Raw genomic sequence first — 27,663 nt, 5'->3', positions numbered from 1 at the left:
GACCAAAGCAAAAGTTAGAAAAGAGAAAAGTAGGAGTGGAGTACAGAAAAGTCAAATGCAAAGGACACTAAGGTTAAATTTTTTTAAAAGTTTATTTACAGCGTGGTAATAGGCCCTTCCGGCCCAACGAGTCTGCACCGCCCATTTTAAATTGAATTAACCTACCCGTACGTCTTTGCAATGTGGGAGGAAACCGGAGCACTGGGAGGAAACCCACACAGACACGGGAGAACGTACAAACTCCTTACAGACAGCGATGGGAATCGAACTCCGATCACTGGCGCAGTAATAGCGTCGTGCTAACCGCTATGCTACCGTGCCACCCATACTAGATTCTAAAAGGACAATGAGTGTAAGGGCACTTTATCTGAATGCCCATGGTATTCGAAACAAGGTCAGTGCACTTGTGGCACAAATCAGTACAAAAGGTAACATTTAGTGGCCATTACAGAAATGTGGTTGCAGGGTGGAAATGATTGGCAATTAAATATCCAAGGGTATCAGGTAATACAGAAGGATAGGCAGGAAGGTAAGGTAAGTGGGGTAGTGCTCATGATTAAGGATGAGATCAGGGCAATAGTGAGAGACAATATAAGATCTAAGGAGCAGAATGTTGAGTGCATCTGGGTAGAGATCAGGAATAGTAAAGGGAAAAAAAAAATCACTGGTGGGAGTTGTCTGTAGGCCACTGAATAATAACATTACAGTGACATAGGAAATAAACCAAGAAATATCTGATGCATGTAAGAATGGAACGGCAGTTGTCATGGGGGATTTTAACTTGCACATAGGTTGGGCGAATCAAGTTGGTCGAGGCAGTCTTGAAGAAAACCTCATAGAATGCATCCATGATAGCTTTCTTGAACAGCATGTTAGTGAACCTACAAGGGAAAATGCTACCTTAGATCTGGTCCTGTGCAATGAGACAGGTAAAATTAAGGATCCTCTTGGAAAGAGTGATCACAGTATGATTGAATTTCTCATACAAATAGAGGGTACAACAGCTTGATCTAAAACCAGTGTATTATGGCTAATCAAGGAAGACTACAACGGGATGAGGGATGAGTTGGCTAGTGTAGACTGGGAACACAGGCTATCTGGTGAAACAGTTGAGGAACAGTGGAAGACTTTCATAGAGATTTTTCAGTGCTCAACAAAAGTATATTCCAGTTAAAAGCAAGGACAGTAAGAATGTGGAGAGTCAGCTTTGGATAACTGAGGAAGTAAACGAAGGCATCAAACTAAAAGCTGATGCATACAAAGTCACCAAGAGTAGTGGGAGATTGGAAGATTGGGAAAACTTTAAAAAGCAACAAAGAACCACTAAGCAAGCAATAAGGAAAGGGAAGATAGATTATGAAAGTAAACTAGCACAAGATATAAAAACAGACATTAAAAGTCTATTATTATATCAAGCGGAATAGGGTGGCTAAAGTGAGTGTAGGTTCCTTGGAAGACGAGAAGGGGGAATTAATATTGGGTAATGTGGAAATGGCCAAGGCTTTGAACGACTATTTTGTGTCAGTTTTCACGGTGGAGGACATGTCTAACGTGCCAAAGAGAGATGTTATGGATGCGATGGGAGGTGAGGACCTTGATACAATCACTGTTGCTAAAGGGGTAGTGATGAGCAAACTAGTGGGCCTAAAGGTAGACAAGTTCCCTGATCCTGATGCAATGCGTCCCAGGGTACTGAAAGAAATGGTGGAACTTATAGTAGAATCATTTGTGATAATTTACCAAAATTCTCTGGACTCTGGGCAGGTCCTGGCGAATTGGAAGACAGTGTCTGTCACGCCACTGTTTAAAAAAGGATGTAGACAAAAGACAGGTAACTATAGGCCAGTTAGCTTAATGTCTGTAGTCGGGAAAATGCTTGAAGCTGTCATTAAAGATGATAGAGCCAGACATCTGGATAGAAGTTGTTCCATCAGGCAGACACGGCATGGATTCAAACTTACTGGAGTTCTTTGAGGATATAATGAGCGCAGTGGATTGAGGGGAACAGGTGGATATTTTATACTTGGATTTACAGAAGGTGTTTGGCAAGGTGCCACATAAAAGATTTATCCATAAGATAAGGATGCATGGAGTTGGGGGTAATGTATCAGCATGGATAGAGGATTGGTTAACCAATAGAAGGCAGAGAGTTGGGATTAGTGGGTGTTTCTCTGGTTGGCAATCAGTGGAGAGCAGCATGCCACAGGAGTCAGTGCTGGGTTCTTGATATACATTAACGATTTGGAAGATGGAACGAGTGTAGCATATCTAAGTTTGCTGATGACACTAAATTGAGTGGAAAAGCAAATTGTGCAGAAGATACGGAGAGTCTGCAGAGAGATATAGTTAGGTTAAGTGAATGGGCAAGGGTCTGGCAGATGGAGTGCAATGTTGGTAACTGCTTTTCCCAGAGAATAGTGAATTTGTGGAATTTACCCAAGGGAGCAATAGAGGCAACATCATTAAATATAGTTAAGACACAGTTAGATAGATTTTTGCAGAGTAGGGGAATTAAGGGTTATGGGGGAAAGGCGGGTAGGTGTGAGTCCACGGCCAGATCAGCCATGATCTTATTGAATGGCGGAGCAGGCTTGACGGGTCAGATGGCCTAGTCCTGCTCCTATTTCGTAAGTTTTTATGTTGTTATGTTGAGATAAGATGGGAAAGTAAAGTTGAAGAAAGTTGCATCTGCCCTCTTATTGAGTGACAGAGCAAACTCAAAGGGCAGATCCAACTAAATGTTGTTCCTGTTTCTTGTGAATATATGGTCTGGCACCCATATTAATGCTTCCCTAAGGGTCCTCTCCTAGGTGAGATATTAGGCATTATAATTTAATTTGAATGAAAACTTCTATTCCAGTTCAATTTGAACCTCCAGGTAAACCAGAAAGGATCATAAATAATAAATTAACATTGATTTTGTGGTTTATGAATATCTAAAGAATTATTAACATCTAAGTGATTTGTATTATACCTAGATGTCCAGAAAACATTTAATAAGGAGCCACCTCAAGGGTTATTGCAGAAAATCTTTTTTCAACGATTTCACTTTTTATATATCTGAAAACGTTTTCTCAGATATATAAAGAGTAAAAGAGAGGCAAGAGTGGGCATCGGACTGCTGGAAAATGATGCTGGAGAAGTAGTAATGGGGAACAAAGAAATGACAGACAAACTGAATAGGTATTTTGTGTCATTCTTCACTGTGGAAGACACCAGCAACAAGCCAGAAATTCAAGAGAGTCAGGGGGCAGAAGTGAGTGTAGTCGTTATTACTAAGGAATAGGTGCTCAGGAAACTGAAAGGTCTGAACATAGATAAGTCAACTAGACCAGATGGACTATACCCCAGGGTTCTGAAGGAGGTAGCTGAAGAGATTGTGGAGGCAGTAGTAGTGCTCTTTCAAGAATCACTAGGTTCAGGAATGGTTCCGGAGGACCGGAAAATTGCAAATGTCATTCGAGTCTTTAAGAAGGGAGGGAGGCAAAAGGCTGTAAATTATAGGCCAGTTAGCCTGACTTCAGTGGTTGATAAGATGTTAGAGTGCATTATTAAGGATGAGGTTTCGGGGTACTTGGAAGCACATGATAAAATATGCCGAAGGCAGCATGATTTCTTCAAGGGGAGATCTTGCCTGACAAATCTGTAGGAATTCTTTGAGGAAGTAACAGGAGGATAGGCAAAGGAGAGTCAGTGCATGTTGTTTACTTGGATTTTCAGAAGGCCTTTGAGAAGCTACCACACATGAGGCTGCTAAACAAGGTAAACATGGTATTACAGGAAAGGAACTCGCATGGATAGAAGATTGGCTGACTGGCAGAAGGCAAAGAGTGGGAATAAAGGCGGCCTTTTCCGATTGGCTGCCGGTGACTAGTGGTGTTCATCAGGGGTTGGTGTTGGGTCCGCTACTTTTCACGTTACATGTTAATGATCTGGATGATGGAATTGATAGCTTTGTGGCCAAGACTGAGGATGATACAAAGATAGGTGGAGGGGCAGGAGGGGTGAGGAAGCAGGGAGTCTGCAGAAGGACTTGGACAGGTTGGGAGAATGGGCAAAGAAGTGGCAGATGGAATACAGCGTAGGGAAGTGTATGGTCATGCTCTTTGGTAGAAGGAATAAAGGCATAGACTATTTTCTAAATGGGGACCGAATTCATAAATCAGAGGTGCAAAGGGATTTGGAAGTCCTAGTGCAGGATTCCCTAAAGGTTAACTTGCAAGTTGAGTCGGTAGTAAGGAAGGCAAATGCAGTGTTAGCATTCATTACGAGAGGACTAGAATATAAAAGCAAGGATGTAATGCTGAGGCTTTATAAGGTGTTGGTCAGACCACATTTGGAGTATTGTGAGCAGTTTTGCGCCTCTTTTCTAAGGAAGGGTGTCCTGGCATTGGAGAGGTTCCAGAGGAGGTTTATGAGAATGATCCCAGGAATGAAAGGGTTAACATATGAGGAGGTTTGATGGCTCTGGGCCTGTACTCACTGGAGTTTAGAAGGATGAGGGGGGATCTCATTGAAACCTACCGAATATTGAAAGGCCTGGAAAATGGGAGAGTCTAGGACCAGAGGTTACAGCCTCAGAATAGAAGGACATCCCTTTAGAACAGAGATGAGGAGGAATTTCTTTAGCTAGAGAGTGTGAATCTGTGGAATTCGTTGCCACAGATGGCTGTGGAGGCCAAGTCAATGGGTATAAGGCAGGCACGGTAGTGTAGTGGTTAGCATTCAATTCCGACCACTGTCTGTAAGGAGTTTGTACATTCTCCCTGTGTCTGCATGGGTTTCCTCCAGGTGCTCCGGTTTTCTCCCACATTCCAAAGGCATACAGGTAAGGAAGTTGTGGGCATGCTATGTTGGCGCCAGAAGCGTGGAGACACTTGCGGGCTGCCCCCAGAACACTTCACGCAAAAGATGCATTTCACTGTGTTTCAATGTACATGTGACTAATAAAGATATCTTATCTTGTCTTATTTAAAGTGGAGGTTGATAGGTTCTTGATTAGTGAGAGTGTCAACGGTTACGGGGAGAAGGTGGGAGAATGGGGTTGAGAGGGAAAAATAAAACAGCCATGATCAAATGGCCGAGCAGACTTGAATGGCCTAACTCTGCTCCTATGTCTTATGGTCTAAAATGAAGGTTTTGGTATAGGAGGTAACGTATTGGTATGGATAGCAGATTGGGTGGCCAACAAGAAACATAGGTTAGGTATAAATGGGGCTTTTTCTGGTTGAAAAATGCGATACGTGGTGTGTGACAGGTACTAAAGCTAGGGCCTTGACTTTTTAAGTTAATCTAAATAAATTGGATAAAGGCTATAAAGGTGTAGTTGCTAAATTTCCTGATGATGATAATTAGGAAAGTAAATTGTGAAGAGGACATAAGAAAACTACAGAGATATATGAACAGATTAAGTAAATGGGATCTGGAAATGGGATGTCATGTGGGAAAATGTGAAATTGTCCATTTTGCAGTGAAAAAAACATGTTTTCTGAATGATGAGAGATTGTAGAGCTCGGCAATGCAAAGGTGTTTTAGTGTCTGATTGGCAAAAGACCATAATGTATGTACAGAAGTAATTAGAAAAACTAATAGAATATTGCAGGGGAATTCAATACGAAAGCAGGCAGGTTCTTGCCTCCAGGTCAGAAGGTTATGGGTTCATATTCTCCTCCAGATAATTGAATACAATCTACTGAGGGAACATTGCACTGTCAGAAGTGATATCTTTCAGATGAGGTTATAAATGTCTTCACTTTAAAGTAGATGTGTGGGGTCCATGACAATATTTCATTGGCAAGCATGTGAGTCATAACTATTATTTATCACTCAACTAACATTACTGAAATAGACAATTACAAGTCTTTCTTTTCCTTTTACCTTACCAAAATGTAATGCTTCAGACTTGCCTGGAAGCTCGATTACTATCCCATGCTACAGGTTTATTAATATATTCACTAATAGCTAGAGCACTCCTAAGGTGATATTAAAAACATGGTCTTTCCCCTATCTGATGCATTTGGCCAAGGGCTCAAACAACATCCTGGCTGCAATGCGAAAGACTTTTAGTCCAGAATCACCCATGGCTCTTGCTCGTCCCTGCAACTGAGTCAACTTGCTTTGTTCTGGGTGGTAGTTCCATGGGGAAGTGCTGCCCAAATGACCTCTACAGTTAAGCAGCTTCTGTGTGAGGACAGTAGTACTGAGGTTCAGGAATCTCTGAAGGTCACGTAACACTGTATCTGTCTCCCTACTGCATCATTGGACTTGCTGCTGAGTCTAGCAGGAACTCCAAAGTGTACTGAGCCAAGAAGCCAAATGCATTTTTACATCTGACCATTCAGCTTTATGGCAGCCATTGCTGGTTCACAAACAACAACCATATTCATTTGAATAGGGTAATCAAAACTCTTTAAAATGATAACTTCAGCTTAGTGCTTTGTTTATTCTTTTTATTTCACCCTGTGTTTATGTTTTTAATTAAGTACCTCCTAAACCTGTGCCCTCTATCACCAAAAAAAGGCAAGGACTGCAGGTTCCCTGCCAAGTTGTACACCACCCTATCCAACAGCACCGTGGGAGTGTTTTTGCCAGAAGGGCTGCAATGGCTCCAGAAGGTGGCCCACCACTGCCTTAAGGGCAATTAGAGATTGGTAATGATGCTACATTCCAAAAAATGAATTGGTAGCAAAAATGCTGTAGGATGCCACAAATAATGTCCAATCAGTAAAATACTTTTGAAGCATTTTGAAATCAGAAGACTGGGAAACTTTTAAAAACTTACAGAAAGAAACTAAGAAGGTCATTAGGAAAGAAAAGATGAATTATGAAAGGAAGCTGGCAGATAACGTTCAAAAAGGTACCAAGAGTTTTTTTAAATACATGAAGAGTAAAAGAGAGACACGGATTGATATAGGACCAATTGAAAAAGGTGCAGGAGAGTCTGTTGGTGGTGCTCGATGGACTAAGTCATAAGGTTACTAGAGAGAAAGTGCTCGGGAAGCTAAATGGACTAAAGGCAGATAAGTGTCCCGGACCAGATGAGGTGCACCCCTGGGTTCTGAAAGAGGTGGCTTCAGAGATTGCGGAGGGATTGGTGATAACTTTCCAGGAATCGATAGACTCTGGCATGGTTCCAGAGGACTGGAAGGTCGCAAATGTAGTTCTGCTGTATAAGAAGAGTGGGAGGCAGCATAAAGGAAATTACAGACCTATTAGTCTGACATCGGTGGTGGGTAAGTTATTGGAATCGATCCTCAAGGATGAGGTTATGGAATACCTGGAGGTGCAAGGCAAGATAGGCCCAAGCCAGCATGGTTTCGTGAAGGGAAGATCCTGCCTGACCAACCTATTGGAGTTTTTTGGGGAAATCTCAGGTAGGGTGGATAAGGGAAAGGCTGTGGATGTTGTGTATTTAGACTTTCAAAAGGCCTTCGGCAAGGTGCTGCACAAGAGGCTGATTAATAAGATGAGAGCTCATGGGATTTCAGGTAGGATATTGGAATGGGTGGAGCATTGGCTAGTAGGCAGAAAGCAAAGGGTGGGAATAAAGGGATCCTGTTCTGGTTGGTTACCGGTTACTAGTGCTGTTCCGCAGGGGTCGGTGTTGGGGCCGCTTCCTTTTACTTTGTACATTAATGATTTGGATGATGGACTAAATGGTTTTGTGGCTAAGTTTGCAGATGACACCAAGATAGGTGGAGGAGTAGGGAGTGTTGAAGGAATAGGAAGGTTACAGAGAGACTTGGATAGTTTAGGAGAATGGGCAAAGAAATGGCAGATGAGATTCAATGTTGAGAAATGTGCCATTGTACACTTTGGAAAAAGAAATAAATGGGCAGATTATTATCTAGATGGGGAGAAAATTCAAAGTACAGAAGTACAAAGGGACTTGGGGGTACTCGTGCAGGATACCCTAAAGGTTAACCACCAGGTCAGATTGGTGGTAAAGAAAGCAAATGCTATGTTAGCATTCATCTCGAGAGGTATAGTGTATAAAAGTAAGGAAGTGTTGATGAGGCTCTATGGGGCACTGGTGAGGCCTCATTTGGAGTACTGTGTGCAGTTTTGGGCCCCTATGGAAGGATGGACTGATGTTGGAGAGGGTTCAGAAAAGATTTACAAGGATGATTCCTGGAATGAAAGGGCTTACTTATGATGAATGTTTGTCGGCTCTTGGACTGTATTCATTGGAGTACAGAAGAATAAGAGGGGACCTCATAGAAACATTTAGAATATTGAAAGGACTGGACAGAGTAGATGTGGTTAAGCTGTTCCCCCCGGTGGGTGAGTCCAGGACCAGAGGGCACAATCTTAGAATTAGAGGGTACCGGTTTAAAACAGAAATGAGGAGAAATTTCTTTAGCCAGAGGGTAGTAAACTTATGGAATTCTTTGCCACATTCATCTGTGGAGGCCCAATCATTGGGGGCATTTAAGGAGGAGTTTGATAGGTATCTAATTAGTCAAGGTATCAAGGGATATGGGGATAAGGCTGGAAATTGGGGCTAGAGAGAAATAGTGTTAGTTTAGCTCATGGAGCAGACTCGATGGGCCACATGGCCTACTTCTGCTCCTTTGTCTTGTGATCTTGTGATCATTAATACTGTAAGATATGCAACAGACAATTATACACTCATCAATACTAATTGCGATGTGATAATGAACTTTTTTTTAGTACTGTTAATTGGTGGATTGATATCAGTCAAGGCACTGGGGATATCTGCACTGGTGTTCTTTGAAATTGTCATGAGGTTTTTGTACATTGACATGAGAAAGCAATTGAGGCTTTGATTTAATGTCTCATCTTGTAGATCAATCTCTGACACTGCTTAACACTACTGCACCACACCAACCTAGGTTTTTGTGTTCAAATCTCTGGAATAGGAACTGAATCCATACCTTCTATGTAAGAGCAAGAGTTACAACAACAGACCCTTCAACAAGAAGGTGGCTCATTTAGATCCTATTTTCAAAAAAAGGGATGTCAGAGCTGCATAATAGGATAATCATCCTGGCATTCATGATAGTTAAGATGTTTGAATGAATCCTAGGCAGGGTACATTTTAGAAATAGTTAACAAGTTCATTATTCCTCTCAATTTTTGGATATTTTCACACAACATCAAATGGTTTATATTGTCTTTAATCATCTGGGCAAAACCCGAAAAGGAAGAATTTTCCTTTGAATCTTTGTTGTTGTATTAGGGGCATTGTGCACCAAATTTCCCTTCTTGATTGTATAAGAGGCAGGCCATACGCAAGTATGTGTTTAAGTTTATTCCAAGCTATTTTGTCAAAATAGGGAATATCCACAAATGTGGAATATTAACATTATTTGCTATGTTCCAAAATTACTGCTGATTATTTTGACTTTCACCACTAATGTATTCATCTCAATTCTATTGCAGCATTTGCCTCTCCCTGGCAATCTGCAGAGTTTGTCTTTTTGAAGATGCCCCAAACCTTGAGGAGGATATTTTTAAATTAAGTTTGAAGTAGATCTACTGCAAACCTGCTGTGAGATCACCATAAGGAAGTATTTCAGTTGTACTTGCACCAGCTGCTCTGGTCATTTAGAAGGTCTTTGCAAGATGCCTGTAGGTCTTTCGTGATCCATGAGAATTGTAAATGTTTTACTGAATGCCTGATCATCAAGGTCCCATTATAGAAATTTAGAAATTGATCTTATCATTCAAATTATAGGGAACGTTCATACTCCCTACAGACAGCAGCAGGAGTCAGGATTGAATCCTGATGGCTAGAGCTGGAGCTTTGATGCAGCAGCTGTTAAATGTGCCATTATGTCATCTGTTTTAAAGCAATATTTCCTTTACTCTTTCAGGTGCTGGATATGTCCCAGTTTATACAGCCACATCAAGAGAGACTGAGGTTTGAGAATATTGAAAAGGTTCGGATGGAAACATTGCAGTCAGCAATAGTCACAGTTAAAAACAAGCTGGAAAAAGAGATATCAGAACACATTCAAGGTAATTAACAAAAACATGTTAACTTTTTAAACACAATACCAACTTTCAGTTTTCCAGTGACTCTTTGTTTTAATTGTACTCACCATATGATTTTTTTGAACCTCATAGTAATTAATTTTTGCTTTTTCTGCCAGTTCCTTTCTTTTCCAAAAGCAGTGACTACTTGGTTTCATAGTGCCAATCAATTTCTAGTGATTCACTATCTCAGCACTGTTCATGAACTGGTACTGGTCTTAGTGATGTAAAGTAACTGGTTATTTGATATTGGGGCAGAGGTGTGCTGAAGTTGCAAATTGATACTGTATATTCCCCCTCCATCACTCCACCCCCATATCCAGCTCAATCACATCTCAAAGTGGTCTGACCTCAGCTGGAGTACTGCATGCAATTCTAGAGGACATGGTGGTGCTGGAGAAGGTGCAGAGGAGATTCACCAGGTTGTTGCCTGGGATGGAGTGTTTTAGCTATGAGAAGAGACTGGAGGGGCTAGGTCTATTTTCCCTGGAGTGGAGGAGGTTAAGAAGGGACATGATTGAGGTATATAAGATGATGAGGGATATAGATAAGGTAGACTGTGGGAATCTTTTCTCATTATCAGAGGCGAATGAAACTAGAGGACATAGATTTAGGACAAGGGGTAAGAGATTTATAGGGGATCTGTGGGGGACCTTTTTCACCCACAGAGGGCGAGTACTGAAGTGCAGTGCCAGAGAGAGTGGTGGAAGCAGAGTTGCTGACAGCATTTAAGAGGTGTCTAGATGAGCACTTGAATTGCTTAGACCTTGAAGACTACGGGCCAAGGGCTGGAAGATAGGACTCATAAGGATAGGTGCCCATTGTTCGGCATGGGCAGAATAGCCTGTTTCCATGCTGTATGACTCTGTGACACATTATCTCTATAGTTGTTTCATTATGTATTTCGATTGTCTTTATCTTGTTTTACTTAATCATCATTGTGTTGAAAGCTAATTTAGATATTGTCAAAGCTTAGTAATTCCATTATAATCTAGGAGTATGATATCAACAATATTTTTGATACAAAATTCAAGAAATCTATTGCTTTAACTGGAGAATGCTCAGTTCAAACCACGTTTTCTCCCTCATAGTTTCATACACATTAGCTTTTATTTCATTCTATGCATTGTTAGAAAGATCACATTTTACTAGAGACCAGGTCTTATTTCTTATCAATGACTAATATTTCTACAATTATTTCCCAGCTCAGCCAGTTCCTTTGGTGGCCGATGTTATAAATGAAGAGGAAGATCAAAGTCCAAGTGTTACCAGAAATAAAGGTACAATTTCAGTCTAGCAATAAACATTTTGGCAAATGCTTTCCAATGCTTTCATAGCTTTTATTGCAATGGAAAGTATTGCTACTGCCTCGAATTACATTGACATTTGGCTTTCCATGGCTCAGAACAATGAAGTAACATTGCTCAAGGAGTGACATCTAGATTAATGTAAGTAATAGAAGCAGGACTCGGCCATTCAGTCCCTTGTGTCTGCTCTGTAAAAGAGATAAAGCACTGATTACGCTACTAAAGCACATTAAAAATCATTAAGACAATATACAATTAAAATAATTAACTAAATACACTTAGATGATGATTCAGAAATATTTTAATTGGTTAAGACCTACTGTTATCCATTGCAACCATTCCTTTCCAATGGAACAAATAGAGACACTCTTCCTACTGGGTAACCTCTTCAATTTTGTGTTCACTCATTGGATTCCATGAAGAACCAACAATGGAAAGCAGTTGTAAAAAAAAATCTGGTGAATTGCTTGCTGTCAACAAGTTCATCCTTCCACATATGGAAATCCTAATCTTTCTGTCACTTAAGTATGAAACTTTCCAAATTTCTGTACAATATCCTGATCACATGAATATACTTGTATTTGTCGTGATAACATATTTATAAGAGGGCTGTTAATTAATTGCAGTTTAATAAAAAACAATTAATGTAGAAGGAAATTAATTTATTATTAATTAATTATTTTAAATGTATTAATCATGCCCAATGGGTTGCAAAATCAATGCCATTTAAAAAAAAGTTCAAATAAATTGTGGTACCTCCATCTTGGATTCGGAGCAAGCTAACATCCACTAAGATCATTTTTGGTAAGGTGTTCATGTGGCCCATATTAAACATCTAATTTCTTTAGTCTGTTCTTATGAAATTGGACCAGATCTGTTGTTTTCTAATAAGTTAAGGATGTCAATTAATTGCCATTAATGCAGTCAATTAAAGTGAATGCATTAATCTGATTCCTTGAAGCCAAAAAACCAAACAAAAATTGAAACTAAAAATAAATGCTCTCTCTCTGCTGGTGGGAGAGCAGGAGTGGACAGAGAAATGTATAGAGAAATGGAAAAAATGATGAGGGCCAGACCTCTTCCAGGTACGGCATCCAGATCAGACACCCAGATTCAGCTTCCAGTCATCAGTTTGATTCACTGTGCACTCTTTGGACATTGACTCAGGGCAGCAGCAGTTCTGGGACAATTTCCCTGGTACTGAGATTGGTAGTAACTGGATCCACTCTGGGTTTGCAGCTTTGCCCAGATTAGGATCTAATCTGGGTTTGAATCTAAACCTGGTAGTGAAGTCAACGCTAGTTTGGTCATCAACATCCAAAACAGATGAAGGCTCATCAAACCCTGACCTGCCTATCTCGGCTGCCTATTGCCCTTCTCTTAGTTATTGTTCATATCCCTGGGCTCCTCACTCCTTTCCTCTTGCAGTATCTCAATCAATAAAAAAAAACTTCCTTGTGTGTTAACTAAACAGTAAGTACAGTTGGTAATAGTGGGGTGTAGGGGAGGGAGGAAAATTCGGGTATGTTCAAGAGACCAGACTTGGTGGAATATCTGAGGGTTATAATTGAAAATAAATAAAAAATAACTGCAGGTGCTGGAAATCTGAAATAAAAACAGAAAATGCTTGAAACACTCAGCAGGTTAAACAGCAAAGAGAAGCAGGGTTAACATATCAGGTTGAAGATCCTCCATCAGAACTGGGAAGACCATAAGAAGGAAAGAAAACAAGTTAGTATGAAGCTGCAGAGTGGGTGAAAAGGGGATGAATGGGACAAAAGGAATATATCTGACAGGGTGAGCCCAGAGCTACCCTGGGGATAAGCTGTAAATGATGCCATCTAGTTAATGAGGTCACTTTGTAGCTCACCAGCACCTCTGCTTCCTCAGGATGCTAAAGAAATTTGGCATGTCCCCTTTGACACTCACCAATTTTTATCAGAAAGCATCCTATCTGGATGCGTCACAACTTGGTATGGCAACTGCTCTGCCCAGGACCGCAAGAAACTGCAGAGTTGTGGACACAGCTCAGCACATCACGGAAACCATCCTCCCCTGCTTGGTCTGTACTTCTTGCTGCCTTGGTAAAGCAGCCAAAATAATCAAAGACCCCAACCATCCTGGGAATTCTCTCTTCTTCCCCCTCCCAATGGGCAGAAGATACAAAGGCCTGAAAGCACGTACCACCAGGACAGCTTCTATCCTGCTGTTGTAAGACTATTGTAAGAACAGTTCCCTAGTATGGTAGAGAGGAGCTCTTGACCTCACAATCTACCTTGTTATGACCTTGCACTTTATTGTCTACCTGCATTTCACTTTCTCTGTAACTTTAACACTTTATTCTGCATTCTGTATTGCTTTACCTTGTACTACCTCAATGCACTGTGTACTGATCTGTATGAATAGTATGCAAGACAAGTTTTTCACTGTACCTCGGTACGTGACAATAATAAACCAATGCTAATACCACTTGGGGAGGGAGGACAGTGTCCTTTGTTCATAGAAGTTATGAAATAAGGGCAGTTGCAGAGTATGACACAAGCAAAGGAACACAAGGGTTGTGAACTGCAAGGTTGCAGGACACACCCAGCAGGTCAGACTGTGCTAGTTGGGGGACAAAAAACTGAGCCAATATCACAGATGTAAGTCTTGGCCTGTTCTGTTACAGACCGAGAAAATGATTTTCTTGCATTTGGTTTCCCCAATGTAGGGGAGAGCTCATCATGTGCACCAAATGCAATAAAAATCTGCAACATTGCCCAGAGAAAAGATGAGATGGTGCTTCTCAAGTTAACATCGGGGCTTGTTATAACAGCAAAGGAGGCCACAGATTGATAAGCCAGAGTAGGAGTGGAATGGAGAACTCGAGTGGTAGGCAACAGGAATGAGCTGAACATATGTGCTCTCCAAAGTGGTAATCCAATCTGTCATTGTTTTCTCTGATGTTTAGTAGGCCACATTGTGAACACATGTTAGATTGGAAGAAGTAAAATTGAAGTACTGCTTCACCTGGAAAAACTGGCCTCCCATATGTTGGGAAGGAGGAGGTGAAAGGATAAGAGAATGCTGGAAAGTTCCAGTACATCAGGCAGGAGAGAGAAAAACTCACTTAATATCACAGATGAATAACTTGCAGCAGAACTGGCCATATCTGATACAAGCAGAGCAAGTCAGTTACCTGAAGCTGTTGAACTGAATATTGAGTCTTGAAGGTTGAAATGTGTCCAGAGAGAAGATTGTCAAGCTTAGCTTATATTAGGCCACAATGGAACAGTTCGGTCGATAGGTCAGACTGGAAGTGGATTAGAGATTTAAAGTGACAAACGACTAGAACCTCAGGGTCACCCATGTGGGCTGAACACGTGTTCTGCAAAGTGCTAACCCAATCTGCATTTGACTTCCCCAAGACTGAAAGTGGTTATATACGTAGAAAAGGGCAAGACCAATTTAAAAATTATGAGAATATTAAATAATATAATTAGGTCATCACATTAAAAAACAATTTTTTTCCGTTAGGCCATTCAAAATATCAGTGCAATTAAACCCCAACTTATATTTTTTATAAAGTTGCAATTAATTGCCATTTTTTTTTAACTACTGTGTAAGCCTGGGTTAGGACCATAGAACCATAGAACAATACAGCACAATACAGGCCCTTCGGCCCACCATTTTGTGCCGACCTTCAAACGACACCTAAGACTATCTAACCCCTTCCTCCCACATATCCCTCTATTTTAAATTCCTCCATATGCTTATCTAACAATCTCTTGAACTTGACCAACGTATCAGCCTCCACCACCACCCCAGGCAGCGCATTCCATGCACCAACCACTCTCTGGGTGAAAAACCTCCCTCTGACATCTCCCTTGAACTTCCCACCCATTACCTTAAAGCCATGCCCTCTTGTATTGAGCATTGGTGCCCCAGGGAAGAGGCACTGGCTGTCCACTCTATCTATTCCTCTTAATATTTTGTATACCTCTATCATGTCTCCCCTCATCCTCCTCCTCTCCAATGAGTAAAGCCCTAGCTCCTTTAGTCCCCCCTCATAATCCATACTCTCTAATCCAGGCAGCATCCTGGTAAATCTTCTCTGCACCCTCTCCAACGCCTCCACATCCTTCCTATAATGAGGCGACCAGAACTGGACACAGTACTCTAAGTGTGGTCTAACCAGAGTTTTGTAAAGCTGCATCATTACTTCGTGGCTCTTAAACTCAATCCCTCGATTTATGAAAGCTAACATCCCATAAGCTTTCTTAACTACCCTATCCACCTGTGAGGCAACTTTCAGTGATCTGTGGACATGAACCCCCAGATCCCTCTGCTCCTCCACACTACCCAGAATCCTGCCATTAACCTTGTACTCCGCCTTGGAGTTTGTCCTTCCAAAGTGTACCACCTCACACTTCTCCGGATTGAACTCCATCTGCCACTTTTAAGCCCAGTTCTGCATCCTATCAATATCCCTCTGTAAGCTTCGACAGCCCTCCACACTATCCACAACACCACCAATCTTTGTGTCATCTGCAAACTTGCTAACCCAGCCTTCCACCCCCTCATCTAAGTCATTAATAAATATCACAAAAAGCAGAGGTCCCAGAACCGATCCCTGTGGGACACCACTAGTCATAGCCCTCCAATCCGAATGCATTCCGTCCACCACAACTCTCTGCTTTCTACAGGCAAGCCAATTCTGAATCCACACGGCCAAGCCTCCCTGGATCCCTTGGCCTCTGACCTTCTGAAGAAACCTACCATATGGAACCTTGTCAAACACCTTACTAAAATCCATGTAGACCACATCTACTGCACTATCCTCATCAATCTTTCTGGTCACCACCTCAAAGAACCCTATCAGGCTTGTGAGGCAAGATCTTCCCTTCACAAAGCCATGCTGGCTGTCCCTAATCAGTCCATGATGATCGAAATGCTCATAGATCCTTTCTCTTAGAATCCTTTCTAACAGCTTACCCACCACAGATGTAAGGCTCACTGGTCTGTAATTCCCTGGACTATCCTTACTACCTTTTTTGAATAGGGCAAATTCAAGAAATTACCTTTTTAGTATGGTGATGCTTAAGACCATTCAAAACCTCTTGTTATAATGATGGCATAGAAGTTGACTTTAGGACCAAGAAGGAGCCTTCTGGTGCAGTCAGGACTTGCAGCCCCTGGTTATTTGCTGAATCCAGGAGGGAGGAGTATGGAAAGCTATTTTTAAAACTTATTATACTTAAAAAATGTGATTTTTCTTTAAGCCAATAGGTGCAAATAATGCATCAGTTTTCCTTGCATAAATAAAAACCTGCAGTGTGTAAATTGGCTGTGTGTTTCACTCATCCATACATGGGATTGTGAGCATTTGGCAAGGTTTCATTTATTGCCCAGGCAGGTTGTTCTCGAGCAGATGGTGGTGAGCCAGGATCCAGTCAATGGTGGCAGGGCGTTCATGTCTGGATCGGGTTTGACTTAAGGTAAATCTGCAGGTGGGGGTGTTCCCATGCACCTGCTTTTCTCACCCTTCATGTTGGAGAAATTGTAGATTTAGGAGATGCTATTGATGAAAACATGGTGTGTTGCTGCAGTTCAAATAAAGCACACACTGTTGGAGGAGATGAGAAATGTTTAAGAATGAGCTGGTAATCTAATGGTTGCTTCATTGTAAATAGTTTTTAATTCATATGGGCATGACCAACATGACCAAAGGGTGGTAGTGAGCCAGTTTCATGAACTGCTGCTGTTATTCTGGTGAAGGCACTCTAACAATGCTGTTTGGTAGGAAGTTCCAGGATTTAGACCCAGCAACAATCAAGGACTGGTGTCATATTTCCAAATCAATGTGCAATTTGGAGGGAAAACTGCAATGGTGATGTTCCCATCCATCTGCTGGCCTGTCCTTCTAGGTGGTCGAGGTCAAAGAAGTGGGAAGAACAGTCCAGGTGAACATTTTGCTGATGATACACGGAGCAGCCACGATGCCCATGGTGGAGGGAATAAATGTTTAGGGTTTTGGGCTGCTTTGTCCTGGATCATGTTGAGTTTCTTGAGTTTTGTTGCAGCTGGTCACGTAATCACCTGGAGAATATTTCATCACACTCCTGGCTTCTATCTTACGGAAGCTGGAAGTGTTGTGAAAAGTCAGGAGCTGAGTCGCACAATCAATCATGAATATCCCCATTTCAGATCTTATGAAGTTGCACATTTATGTCAAAATATGTAAACTCCATCTGAAAACTATCAATATATTTTAATGGCTAACATTAAAAGTTTTTGATTTGTAAAGGTGAATCCACAATAAGGTGCAAAAGAACAAAGTCAAAGTTGAGTTTATTGTCATATGCACAAGTACATGTATGTACAGGTGCAATGAAAAACTTACTTGCAGCAGCATCACAGGCACATAGCATCATGTAAGCAGCATTCACATGAAAAACATAAATCAAACAAATTATACACAAGTTTTACAAGGAAGAACACAAAAAACAAAGTCCATTTTAGTGCAAAGTGATCAAAGTGGTCATGGTGTTGCTAAACTGTAGTGATAAGGGTTTTGCCGGTTGGTTCAAGAACTGAGTGGTTGAATGGAAGTAGCTGTTCTTGAACTTGGTAGTGTGGGACTTCAGGCTTCTGTACTTCCTGCTCGATGGTAGTTGCGAAAAGATGGCATGGCCCAGATGGTGGGGATCCTTGATGATGCATGTTACCTTCTTGAGGCAGTGCTTCCTGTAGATATGATCACTGGTGGGGAGGAATGTGCCCGTGATGTATTGGGCAGCGCCCACTACTCTCTGCAGCTTCTTACGTTCAATGCATTGCATTTGAAAATATTAATACTATATAATTCTAATTGCTTCCACTTCCGTATTTGATTTATAAATATAAGAGCTTGCCATGGATGAAATATCATCATTAGATGTTCCAGGAGAAGCTGAACCAACTGAAGATCCACAGCCACCAATCACAGATGATACAACAGAAGTACCTGTAAACCTTGGTAGGTAAAACGCTTCAATGAATGTTAATATTGCTAATCTATACTCACTTTTGTAGCATGTTTTTATTTAGCACCTGTGCCAAATGTTCTTCCATTTGTTAGCATGGAATATTTGCAGTGGTTTCTAATCCCCATTTTACTACTTGATGCTATCTCCTATTCTTACTTGTTCAATAGTCTGCTATTTTGTTGTCTGTTGTTTCCATCCATTGGCTAATTTGTGCAGAAATTTAACCAAGAATGTAATTATAAGAAATCAAACTCAATTGAGAAGAGTATCTATGAAGCTTTTAAAGAATTTACAATGGTTATGGTATATTGAAAGAATATAAAGTTGTTTCAATGATCAGCTCCTGCAGCAGACTGATTCTAGGAAGAAATGCATTATTGGTGTTTAGTATCACTAAATCTTCCAAGAAGTGGTTGACTGAGATGCAGGTTCACAAAAGTGAAAAAAATATCTTTAAAAGATAATTTCAAGTATCTTTACTCGCAGGCTTGGATTAAGTGAGAGGATAATTCAAATTGATTATTGGCTGCCATTAATTGAATTGACTTAGAAAACACCATATGGACTAGAAAAGAAAGTAATTTACCTTTCTTGTGAAAACAATCCCTGCATTTGTATAAGTAATTAAGTGGTTTATTAGCAACCTTCCATGCAATTATTAATTCAATTTAAAAGTTTTGATTAATATAACCAATGTTGTGCAGGTATTCCCAATTTACAAAAGTTCTATATGTGGATTTTCACAGTAACACCTTTAGTTCTTTCAGATGTGTGTCCTCAATTTATGAGGCTTTTTTGCACTGTAACAAAAATATTTAACATTAACAATAAATAGCAATTGAAATCCCATTTGAGTGGAGAACGATCTTTGTTGAAACACCTGCTCAATGAAACCAATGTGTGTGTGGGAGAAAGAGAGGCAGAGAGAGAGTGTGACAGCTGGGGAAAAGAGGAAAAACATGGCAAGAGCTAGGACTGAGGGATTTGGCAGAATAGATAAGATGAGAGCCAGAGCAATGGGGATGAAGAGAGAACAAGAGAATCTGTGGGGTGGGGGGGGGGGTAGAGAGAGAGAGAGCTAGTAGTGGGAATTATCCATGTAGCTGCTGCAGGTACCTTCTTTTCTCCTTATCCCCTCTATCATAATTGACTGAGCCCTTGACCATGTCTCATCTATTTCCTACACCTTTGCTCTCTACCTCTTCTTCTCCCAGACAGAGCAAGGATAGAATTTCCTTGATCCTCACTTTCCACAATATCAGTCTCCAGAATTCAACAGATGACCATTCACAATTTGCACCACCTTCAAAAAGATTCCACCACCAGAAACATCTTCCCGTCCCTCCACTTTCAGCATTATGAAGGGACAATTCCCTTTGCTGGTGTTATGGATTAGGTTACTATTGGTGAATGTCCCTTTAAGACATAGCATAGTAGTGTGTGTGTGTGTGTGTGTGTGTGTGGCGTGATTATGACAGCAACAGGAGATAAGGACATGATGACGTTTTTTGGAGCAGTCAGTGAAAGGAGAGAGCGAGAGAGAGAGAGACAGCCTGTCTGCTGGTCTCTGTATCGATGGATGAAAAAATAATAACTGTGTCTGTCACTACAATCCACGTATGGATTTTTGGAATAATCCAGTGGAGTCCACTTTGTCGTTAACCTGTAGAAGGAAACAGGTATTTGTGTGGACGGCCACGTCTCGAATGCCTTTCGGGGTGGCAGATACTTTGGAACAAAGGAATGGAGATCATCAGTGATTGAGGTGTCGTATGAGTTCCGTTGTGGAACATTTGGATTTCATAATTATTCTCTATTTTCTCTCTACATTTCCTCTTCAGTCAATGGTGGTTTTGCAGAAGCCTTTCCTCACGTTTCACCTTACGGCTTGCTGAACTGAACTTTGAGAACCATTCCTGGACTTGGAGTTTGGGAATTTGCTACAAACACACACTTTGAGTTTAGTTTTTGGGGTTAATGTTTAAGATCTAATATTTTTACTTCTAACATTTTTACTTTTATTTTTCTTATTATCATAAGTAGTTATTAATAAAATAATTTTAACACCTATACATGACTCGGTGTGTTTCTTGTGTTGCTGGTACGTAACACTGGGTATTTTTGACTTTGTTGGACTGCTCTTCTATTTCCAGCAACCACTCTCCTTCTCACAGCACTTTCCCACATACCTGCAGAAGATGCAGCACCCACTCTTTTACCTCAGCCCTCTCCACCACAGAGACCCAAACAGTCCTTTCGGTTGAGGCAATGATTTACTTCAACTTCTTCTATTCTAGTGCATTGTATTTGGACCTCAATGTGTGCTTTCCTCTATAGTGGAGAAACTGATTCAATGACCATCGTTCAGTTTGCAGGGCAACCCTAAGGTTCTAGTTACCTGTCACTTTAATTCTCCCTTCAACTTCCTCTCTTACTTATCTACCTGTGACTTCCTGCACTGTTCCAAGAAAGCCCAATATAATCTTGAGAAACAGCACCTCATCTTCTGTCTGGGTAGACTGTGGCCTTTGAGACTCAATATTAAATTCAACAATTTCAGTTAAGTTCTTTCTCCTGTTTGTATCGGAGCTGGCCAGTTCTGCTGTAGGTTATCCATCTGTAACATTAACTCAGATTTTCTCTCCATTGACATTGCCTGATCTGCCGAGCATTTCCTACAGTTCTGACCTACATTTCACAAGTTTTATATGTACCTTGTTTGTTTTCTCTGTCTCTAACAGCCCTCATTTATCTATTAACCAGATGTCTTCATCAACAGTAATCCAGACCCCACCCTATCAGGGATATTCATTTTGACCTATGCAGGCCTCTCCCAACTTCTCAACAACTTAAAACTAACTTTTTTTCCTCTCTTTCCTGGTTTTGATGAAGTCTTCAATTCTGAATAACAGTGTTGTATGAAGTGGGATGCACCATTAAATTAAATCTCCACCCACAAACCCGTTAAGGGCTAATCAGTCACATGCTAATAGGTCAAATCAGTTTATTCACATTATAGTATTGCACCTTAAAGCTCTCTTTGAACATGCAATATATATCAAGAACAACTCATACAAAGGAACAGAATTGATATTCTCACATGTAAATCACAGTGGGCCAAGTGTAAATCATTGAAACCTACACGTGATGGAATGAAAATTAGGCCCTGTCATAAGAACATCCAGGTGTTATGTGAAATATTGTTAGAAAAGTGCCCTCTTCTGGGCCAACATCCTTATTGTTGAGGCCCTTTTTTCATTCAGTCAGTTATGTTGAGCAGGCTATTATCATTTGCATGCCCAACAGCAGACCTTGAAAACAGATGACCTATTCTGAGCTCTTTCATGGGAAGAAATTAACAGGGAGACTAACAGAATGATTCAAGGACTTGCTTAAAGTTTCCTTGAAGAAATGCAGTATCCCCACTGACTCCTGGAAATCCCTGGCCCATGACCAGAGTGGAGATGAGTCCATGGCCAGATTAGCCATGATCTTATTGAATGGTGGAACAGGCTCGAAGGGCCAGGTGGCCTATTCCTGCTCCTATTTCTTATGTTTTTATGACCACCCAAAGTGCAGAAGGAGCACTCGAAAGCACATACGGAAGCTCTGCATAAGCAGCAGCAGGAGCGCACCATTTCACAAATTACCCACCTACCTGCCCCATAACGCACTTCCTGACCCATCTGTGGAAGAATCAGAGGTTACCACTTCTGCTTAATAAATCATCTCAGAGCCCACAAATCTGGAATGGAAGCAAGAAATCTTTGTTCTGTCATGTATTGAAGTATTTAAAAAGAACCTAAATACTCTGAAAATATTTTGCATTAACAATTATGTGACTAATAAAGATATCTTATATGCTTGTACTTTAGATGCTATAAAATCGATAGTTGAAGAAGTGACTGAGGATCACCCAGATGTAAAGGCTATTGTAAATGAGGCTGTTGAGAAGGCATTGCAGGCTCCTGTGGAACTGCCAGTTAATGCCTACATGGATGTATTGGCAAAAGCTATTTCAGAGGTAAGACTGCATATTGCTGAAAAGCTAGTTAATTTCATTTAAGCATAAAAAGCATTTTGGTAGGAATGAACAATGGCATTGTGTAAGGAAATGTTCGAAGTTTTTTAGAACTCAGGGCCAGAAGTTCTAGCACATAATGCTTCACTATCATATGCTACATGGTTAAATTTCTATAGTCATAGAGTCCTAATCATAGAGGCGTATAGCACGGAAACAGGCCATTCAGTCCATTACATCCATGCTGACCAGTGGGCACCCATTTGTATTAATTCCATCTTCTAGTGTTGGTCCTTAGCCTTCTATGCCTTCGAGATTCAAGTGCTTGTCTAGACACTTCTAGACACTCCTAGACACTCATTAAATGCTGTCAGCAACTGTGCTTCCACCACAGTGCATTCCAGATACTCACCATTCTCTGGGTGAAAAGGCCCCCCCCCCCCCTCAGATCCTTTCTAAATCTCTTACCCCTCACTCTAAATCTAGTTTTATTCACCTCCGACGAGCAGATAAGATTCTTGCAGTCTACCCTATCTATACCCCTCATTATTTTATATACCTCAATCATGTCCGCTCTTAATTGCCTCTGCCCCAAGGCAGACAGATTTAGCTTCTCCTGTCTCTCCTCCTAACTAAAACGCTCCATCCCAGGCAACATCCTGGAGAATCCCCTCTGTACCCACTCCAGCACTATCACATCTTTTCTATGGTGTGTTGATTGCAGTATTCCAGCTGAGGTCTGACCGATGTTTTATAAAGTCAGAGCATAACCTCCCTGCTCTTGTATTCAATGTCCTGACTAATAAGGGCCAGTATTCCATACGCCTTCTTAACCATGTTAGCTACCTGAACTGCTACCTTCAAGGATCTTTGGATTTGCACATCAAGGTCCTTTTGTTCCTCAATACTTCCTAGGGTCTTACCATTCATGGTATATGCCCTGGCCTCATTAGTACTTCCCAGAAACTTCATACATATCAGGATTAAACTCCATTCACCCTTTCTCAGCACATTTCACCATCACATTGATATCATTCTGTAGCCTAAGACTACTCTCCTATAGTTTTGCTAATAAAAAGCGTTGGCACAGTAAAGTTGTACCGAGAACTTCAATCTGCATAAATTACTAGTGTAATCATGAATACAGAGTACACATAAACATCTTTCTGATCACCTTCGACTGAAATTGTTTTATGTTTATCCAATTAGGAAATAGAATGGGGCATTCATAGGGAGCCAGCTTTTCATAGTACACCATACACAGCAGTTATGTATAAAATTTGAACGGCTACTTAACCATGTTTTATCATTGGTACTTGAGTTTTGAGCTGCCAGGGGCCAGAAGAAAGGAATTAGTGCTGCACAAGTTAAATTTGTTGTTGCTATTTTGTCATGGAGTTTCAGAAGTGGGCCTGCCAGGTGTGCTGTGCAAGTGGGAGCTAGGGAAAGGGGGCCAAAGACAAGGTATACATGCTAAAAGATGATGGAAACAAGGGTTCATGGCCATATCGCTACTTCCAACTTTTCAAGGAAAATTATATCCAAAGAATGAGGTTTTGAAAAGCAGCAGTTACAGAGATCAGCAAGTTTATTCTGGCAGAGAACCCATTCCTGGACAATGACTATAGACGTGAAGGTGACTATCACCATGAGAGTCTCTGGATCAATCCAGATGACAATGGCTCATCTATGCTACAAATCACTATTTGGATACCTAAGAGGCATTGCTGATGCCTTTTAAGGAAAGGGAAAGGGAACTTCAGTTTCTTCTTAAATATAATTCATTGGCCACTATAAGCATGCAGACAGTAATTGGCCAGACTTGTACACCATGACAGACTCCCTTTGAGAACTAGGAACTCTACATGAACAGAATGGACTTTTGTTCCTGGGGTGTCTAACTGGTCTGTGAGAATAAGAGGCAATTTCGTATAGCTTATGGCATGTTTCCGGGAAGCTTGTGTGACTCCTTTATTCTCAGGCAGTGTAAGGGTTATACCCTTGACCCTAGGCTCCTCACTCCTTTCCTCATTGCAGCTAAGTTGCGATATGACAAGAGTGCCATTGGGGACCTCAGGATGAAATCCTGTGGCCTGGACAATCTGGTGTCACTCTACAGCACTCTCCAGACATGGTCAGATGTTTCACCATCTGGTATATGCAACAAAATCTTGTTTTAGTTGGGTATCAGCCCTTCCCTGAAGCACTCCAGAAGGAGGAACAGCAAGTACAGGATCAGAAAGAGGAGGACCATTTGGATAGATGGCAAAAATCAAGTACAATATGGGAAAATATGAAGCTGAGGAGAAGCACCACCAGCAGCAACTTAAATCAGAAGTTTGAAAAAAGGAGGGTGGGGTTGGGCAGAAGTCAAAGTGGGAATATCACAAGAAGACAGCAAGATAATTGGCTGTGGAGTATTACCATATTTTCCCCTGCCTTAAATGGCTGCGCCATAAATTATATTTGCGTGAATCTTCAGGGAGATATAGATATGTGAATGGGTTGGGACATGTTGGATGGATTACAATGTGGAAAAGTGTGAGGTCATCCACATTACTAGAAAAATGTAGAAAAGGTATTTTTTAAATGGTGGGATGGTGTTCAGAGAGACCTGGATGGCCTTGTAACTGAGAGTTGAAGCTACTAACACTGAACTACAGCTGATACAATTTCAACAATGACAGTGGAGCAAAACACAGTAATATTTTGATATATTTATTTTGTAGATAAATGAAGAAAGAAAACAGAAGAATCCTGATCATCCAGTGGCAGGGGGTTGGGTGCTGGACCATTTCCCTGAAACAGTAGATCAATGTAAAGCAATGGTAGAACTAGGCTTTACTCCTGATAATATCTTCCTTTTACATAATGCTGTGGATGATGGTAAGTATTTAACCAAAGTGATCTTCTTTTGGTTGCATTCTTTGTGTTGGTAAGGATTGAAACATCAATAGCCACTTTGGAAATATCCCTTTAGGTAACATAAGAGCAGGGCTTTAGCCTGCAATTATGACTTGTTTCTATTGTTAAGACTCATTTAATTTGGAATCCAAGCATGTGGAATAGGAAATAGTACAAGTAGTATCAATTCCACATTATACACCAGATGACATAAGTGCACATGCCCCAGCAGCCTCTGTGAATATATGCATTATATACACTGCAATTTGTGGAAGCACGCAAACGTTTGCATATAGCTGCCTGATTTTGTTTTGTGCTTGGTTTCTAATCGTAAAACGTTGAGCTGCATAGTACAATTTCTCAGCATATTTCTTGTAATGGATGTAAAAAATAAAGAAATAGAAGCTGGAGTAGGCTAATTGAAGTGATCTTTTGTGGCATTTTTCACAGGTTATCCTGTATTTTACTCCAGATGGGGTCTGTTGCCAAAGTAGATTTCTGTCTACTGTTCTGGCTTATCTCTGATCACAATTTGTTTTCTTAGCTTATAAGTTTGTCATCAGTCTCCTCAACATATCATCACATCCACCTCACAACTAACCAGAATTCACCACTGTTCCATCTATAATATTGGTTCAGTTTTTGTTTTCTCTCCACTAGCTCGGCCTGACCATCTGGGTATTTCCTACAGCTTTGCATTTCATGCTTTTTACATTCCATTATTCATATTATTTCTCTCTGATTACACTCATCTTGTAAGTCCTAATTTTCTTTGTCCATGTTCTCTCTCTCTCTAAGTACCTTCAGTAACCATTAACCAGTTTATCCCCACAGCACCCTTGGCTTCACAGTGTCAGAGATATTCACTTTGTCCTATCTATCCCTCGCCTCCCCTCTGCAACTAACGTGTCTTTCCCAGTTACAACAAAGGGTCTTCATTTTGAAACATTGTTTCTCTTTCCACAGATGCTGCCTGATTTGTGGAGTGTTTTAAAATTTTCTGTTTTTATGTCAAACTTCAGTATCTGCAGTGTTAAAATTTTCTTTTACTATTATTAGAACAGGAATCCATTAGTGCGTAAGAGGACACTAGTTGAATTGTTGGTCTGCAGAGTGTCGAAGAGTCCCATGAACAGTGGTCATGGTAGCACAGTAGTTGGAACTGCTGCCTTGCAACTCCAGAGACCCATTTTTGATCCTGACCTCAGTTGCTGCTGTGTGGAGTTTTGCATGTTCCCTCCCTGTGACTGTGTGGGTTCCTGCTGGTTGCTCTGGTTTCTTCCCACATCCCAAAGGTGTGGCATTGGCTATTTTAAATTACCTCCTGGTGTAGCTGAGTGGCAAAAGAATCAAAGGGTGGGTTGATGGAAATATGATAGCAAATCAAGTTGTGGGGTTACAGAAATAAAGAGAAGGGGAATGGGACTGATGGGATTGCTCTGCTCTGCTCTGCATCAGCATTGATGTGATGGGCCAAGTGGTAATGTTGCAATAAATAGGTAAGTCATACTATTTCAGTTTATTTTTGCTGCTTGAAGAGGAGAGGTGTTTTTTTTAAACTGGAAATTCTCCTCTTCATAAGAAGAATCAGCAGGTCTTCAGCTGTTCCTCTAAAACCCATTGCTGCTGGAGCCTTGGGGCACTGAGGTTAGCATCAGAAGGCACAGAATTCCTGAGAGTTTTGAGGGACAGTTTCTGTTGTCATTGAAATGCAGTATTACTGGCTCCCTTTATTCCTGGAGCAGATGAGGAATTAAATGGTGGCATTACTAGAGCCATGAATGCAGTGGTTAGTTGGCAAGTATAAAAGCAGTCAGACAGTTTCAAAGATTGTTCCTTTCCTCAGGACAATAGTACAAGAGAATGATTTGCTCATTGTCTACAAAGGTGGTGGAAGGTCACCAGACCAAAGCTGCTGAGATCCCAAGCATAATATAACAAGGCTGAAGCATCTTTCTCAAGAATCATAGAATCTGGGAAAGGTTATGACACAGGCATTTGGCCCTGAAGTCCATGAAGAGCTATGCGACCTAATTCTATCTTCTAGCATTTGCTTCATAACCCTGCACGTCATGGCTCTTCAAGTATACATCCAGGCACTTTGTAATGAGGTTTCTGCTTCTACCACTTTTTCAGGCAGTGAGTTTCAGACTGTTACATTTGCTGGATGAAAAGATTTCCCCTCATCTCCCACTAATCCTTCTAACTACTACTTTAAATCTGTGCCCCTGGATTTTAACTCCTGACCTAAAGTAAACTGATCCTTCCTGTGCATTTTATCTAGACCCCTCATAACTTTATACATCTCAATTAAGTCTCTCCTTGACAGTCTCCTTCTAAAGAAAATAACCCCAGTTTATCCAATTTTTCCTCATAGCTAAAATGTTCCAGTTCTGGCAACAACCTTACGACTTTCGTCTGCACT

The 27,663-nt window shown here is 40.9% G+C and overlaps 1 protein-coding gene across 1 annotated transcript in view; it reads left to right on the top strand.

Annotated features, from left to right (window-relative positions):
* Window positions 1-27,663, top strand: part of ak9 (adenylate kinase 9) — a 137,864-nt gene that overhangs the window by 44,782 nt on the left and 65,419 nt on the right. Inside the window, 5 exon segments of the mRNA XM_052025445.1 lie at window positions 9,840-9,984; window positions 11,205-11,279; window positions 18,193-18,303; window positions 22,189-22,337; window positions 25,064-25,220. Coding sequence (XP_051881405.1) covers window positions 9,840-9,984; window positions 11,205-11,279; window positions 18,193-18,303; window positions 22,189-22,337; window positions 25,064-25,220 — 637 coding nt within the window.

Source organism: Pristis pectinata, chromosome 10 (genome assembly GCF_009764475.1).
Source record: "Pristis pectinata isolate sPriPec2 chromosome 10, sPriPec2.1.pri, whole genome shotgun sequence".
NCBI classification, from domain to species: Eukaryota; Metazoa; Chordata; class Chondrichthyes; order Rhinopristiformes; family Pristidae; genus Pristis; species Pristis pectinata.
This window is presented reverse-complemented; position numbering and strand designations above follow the sequence as displayed.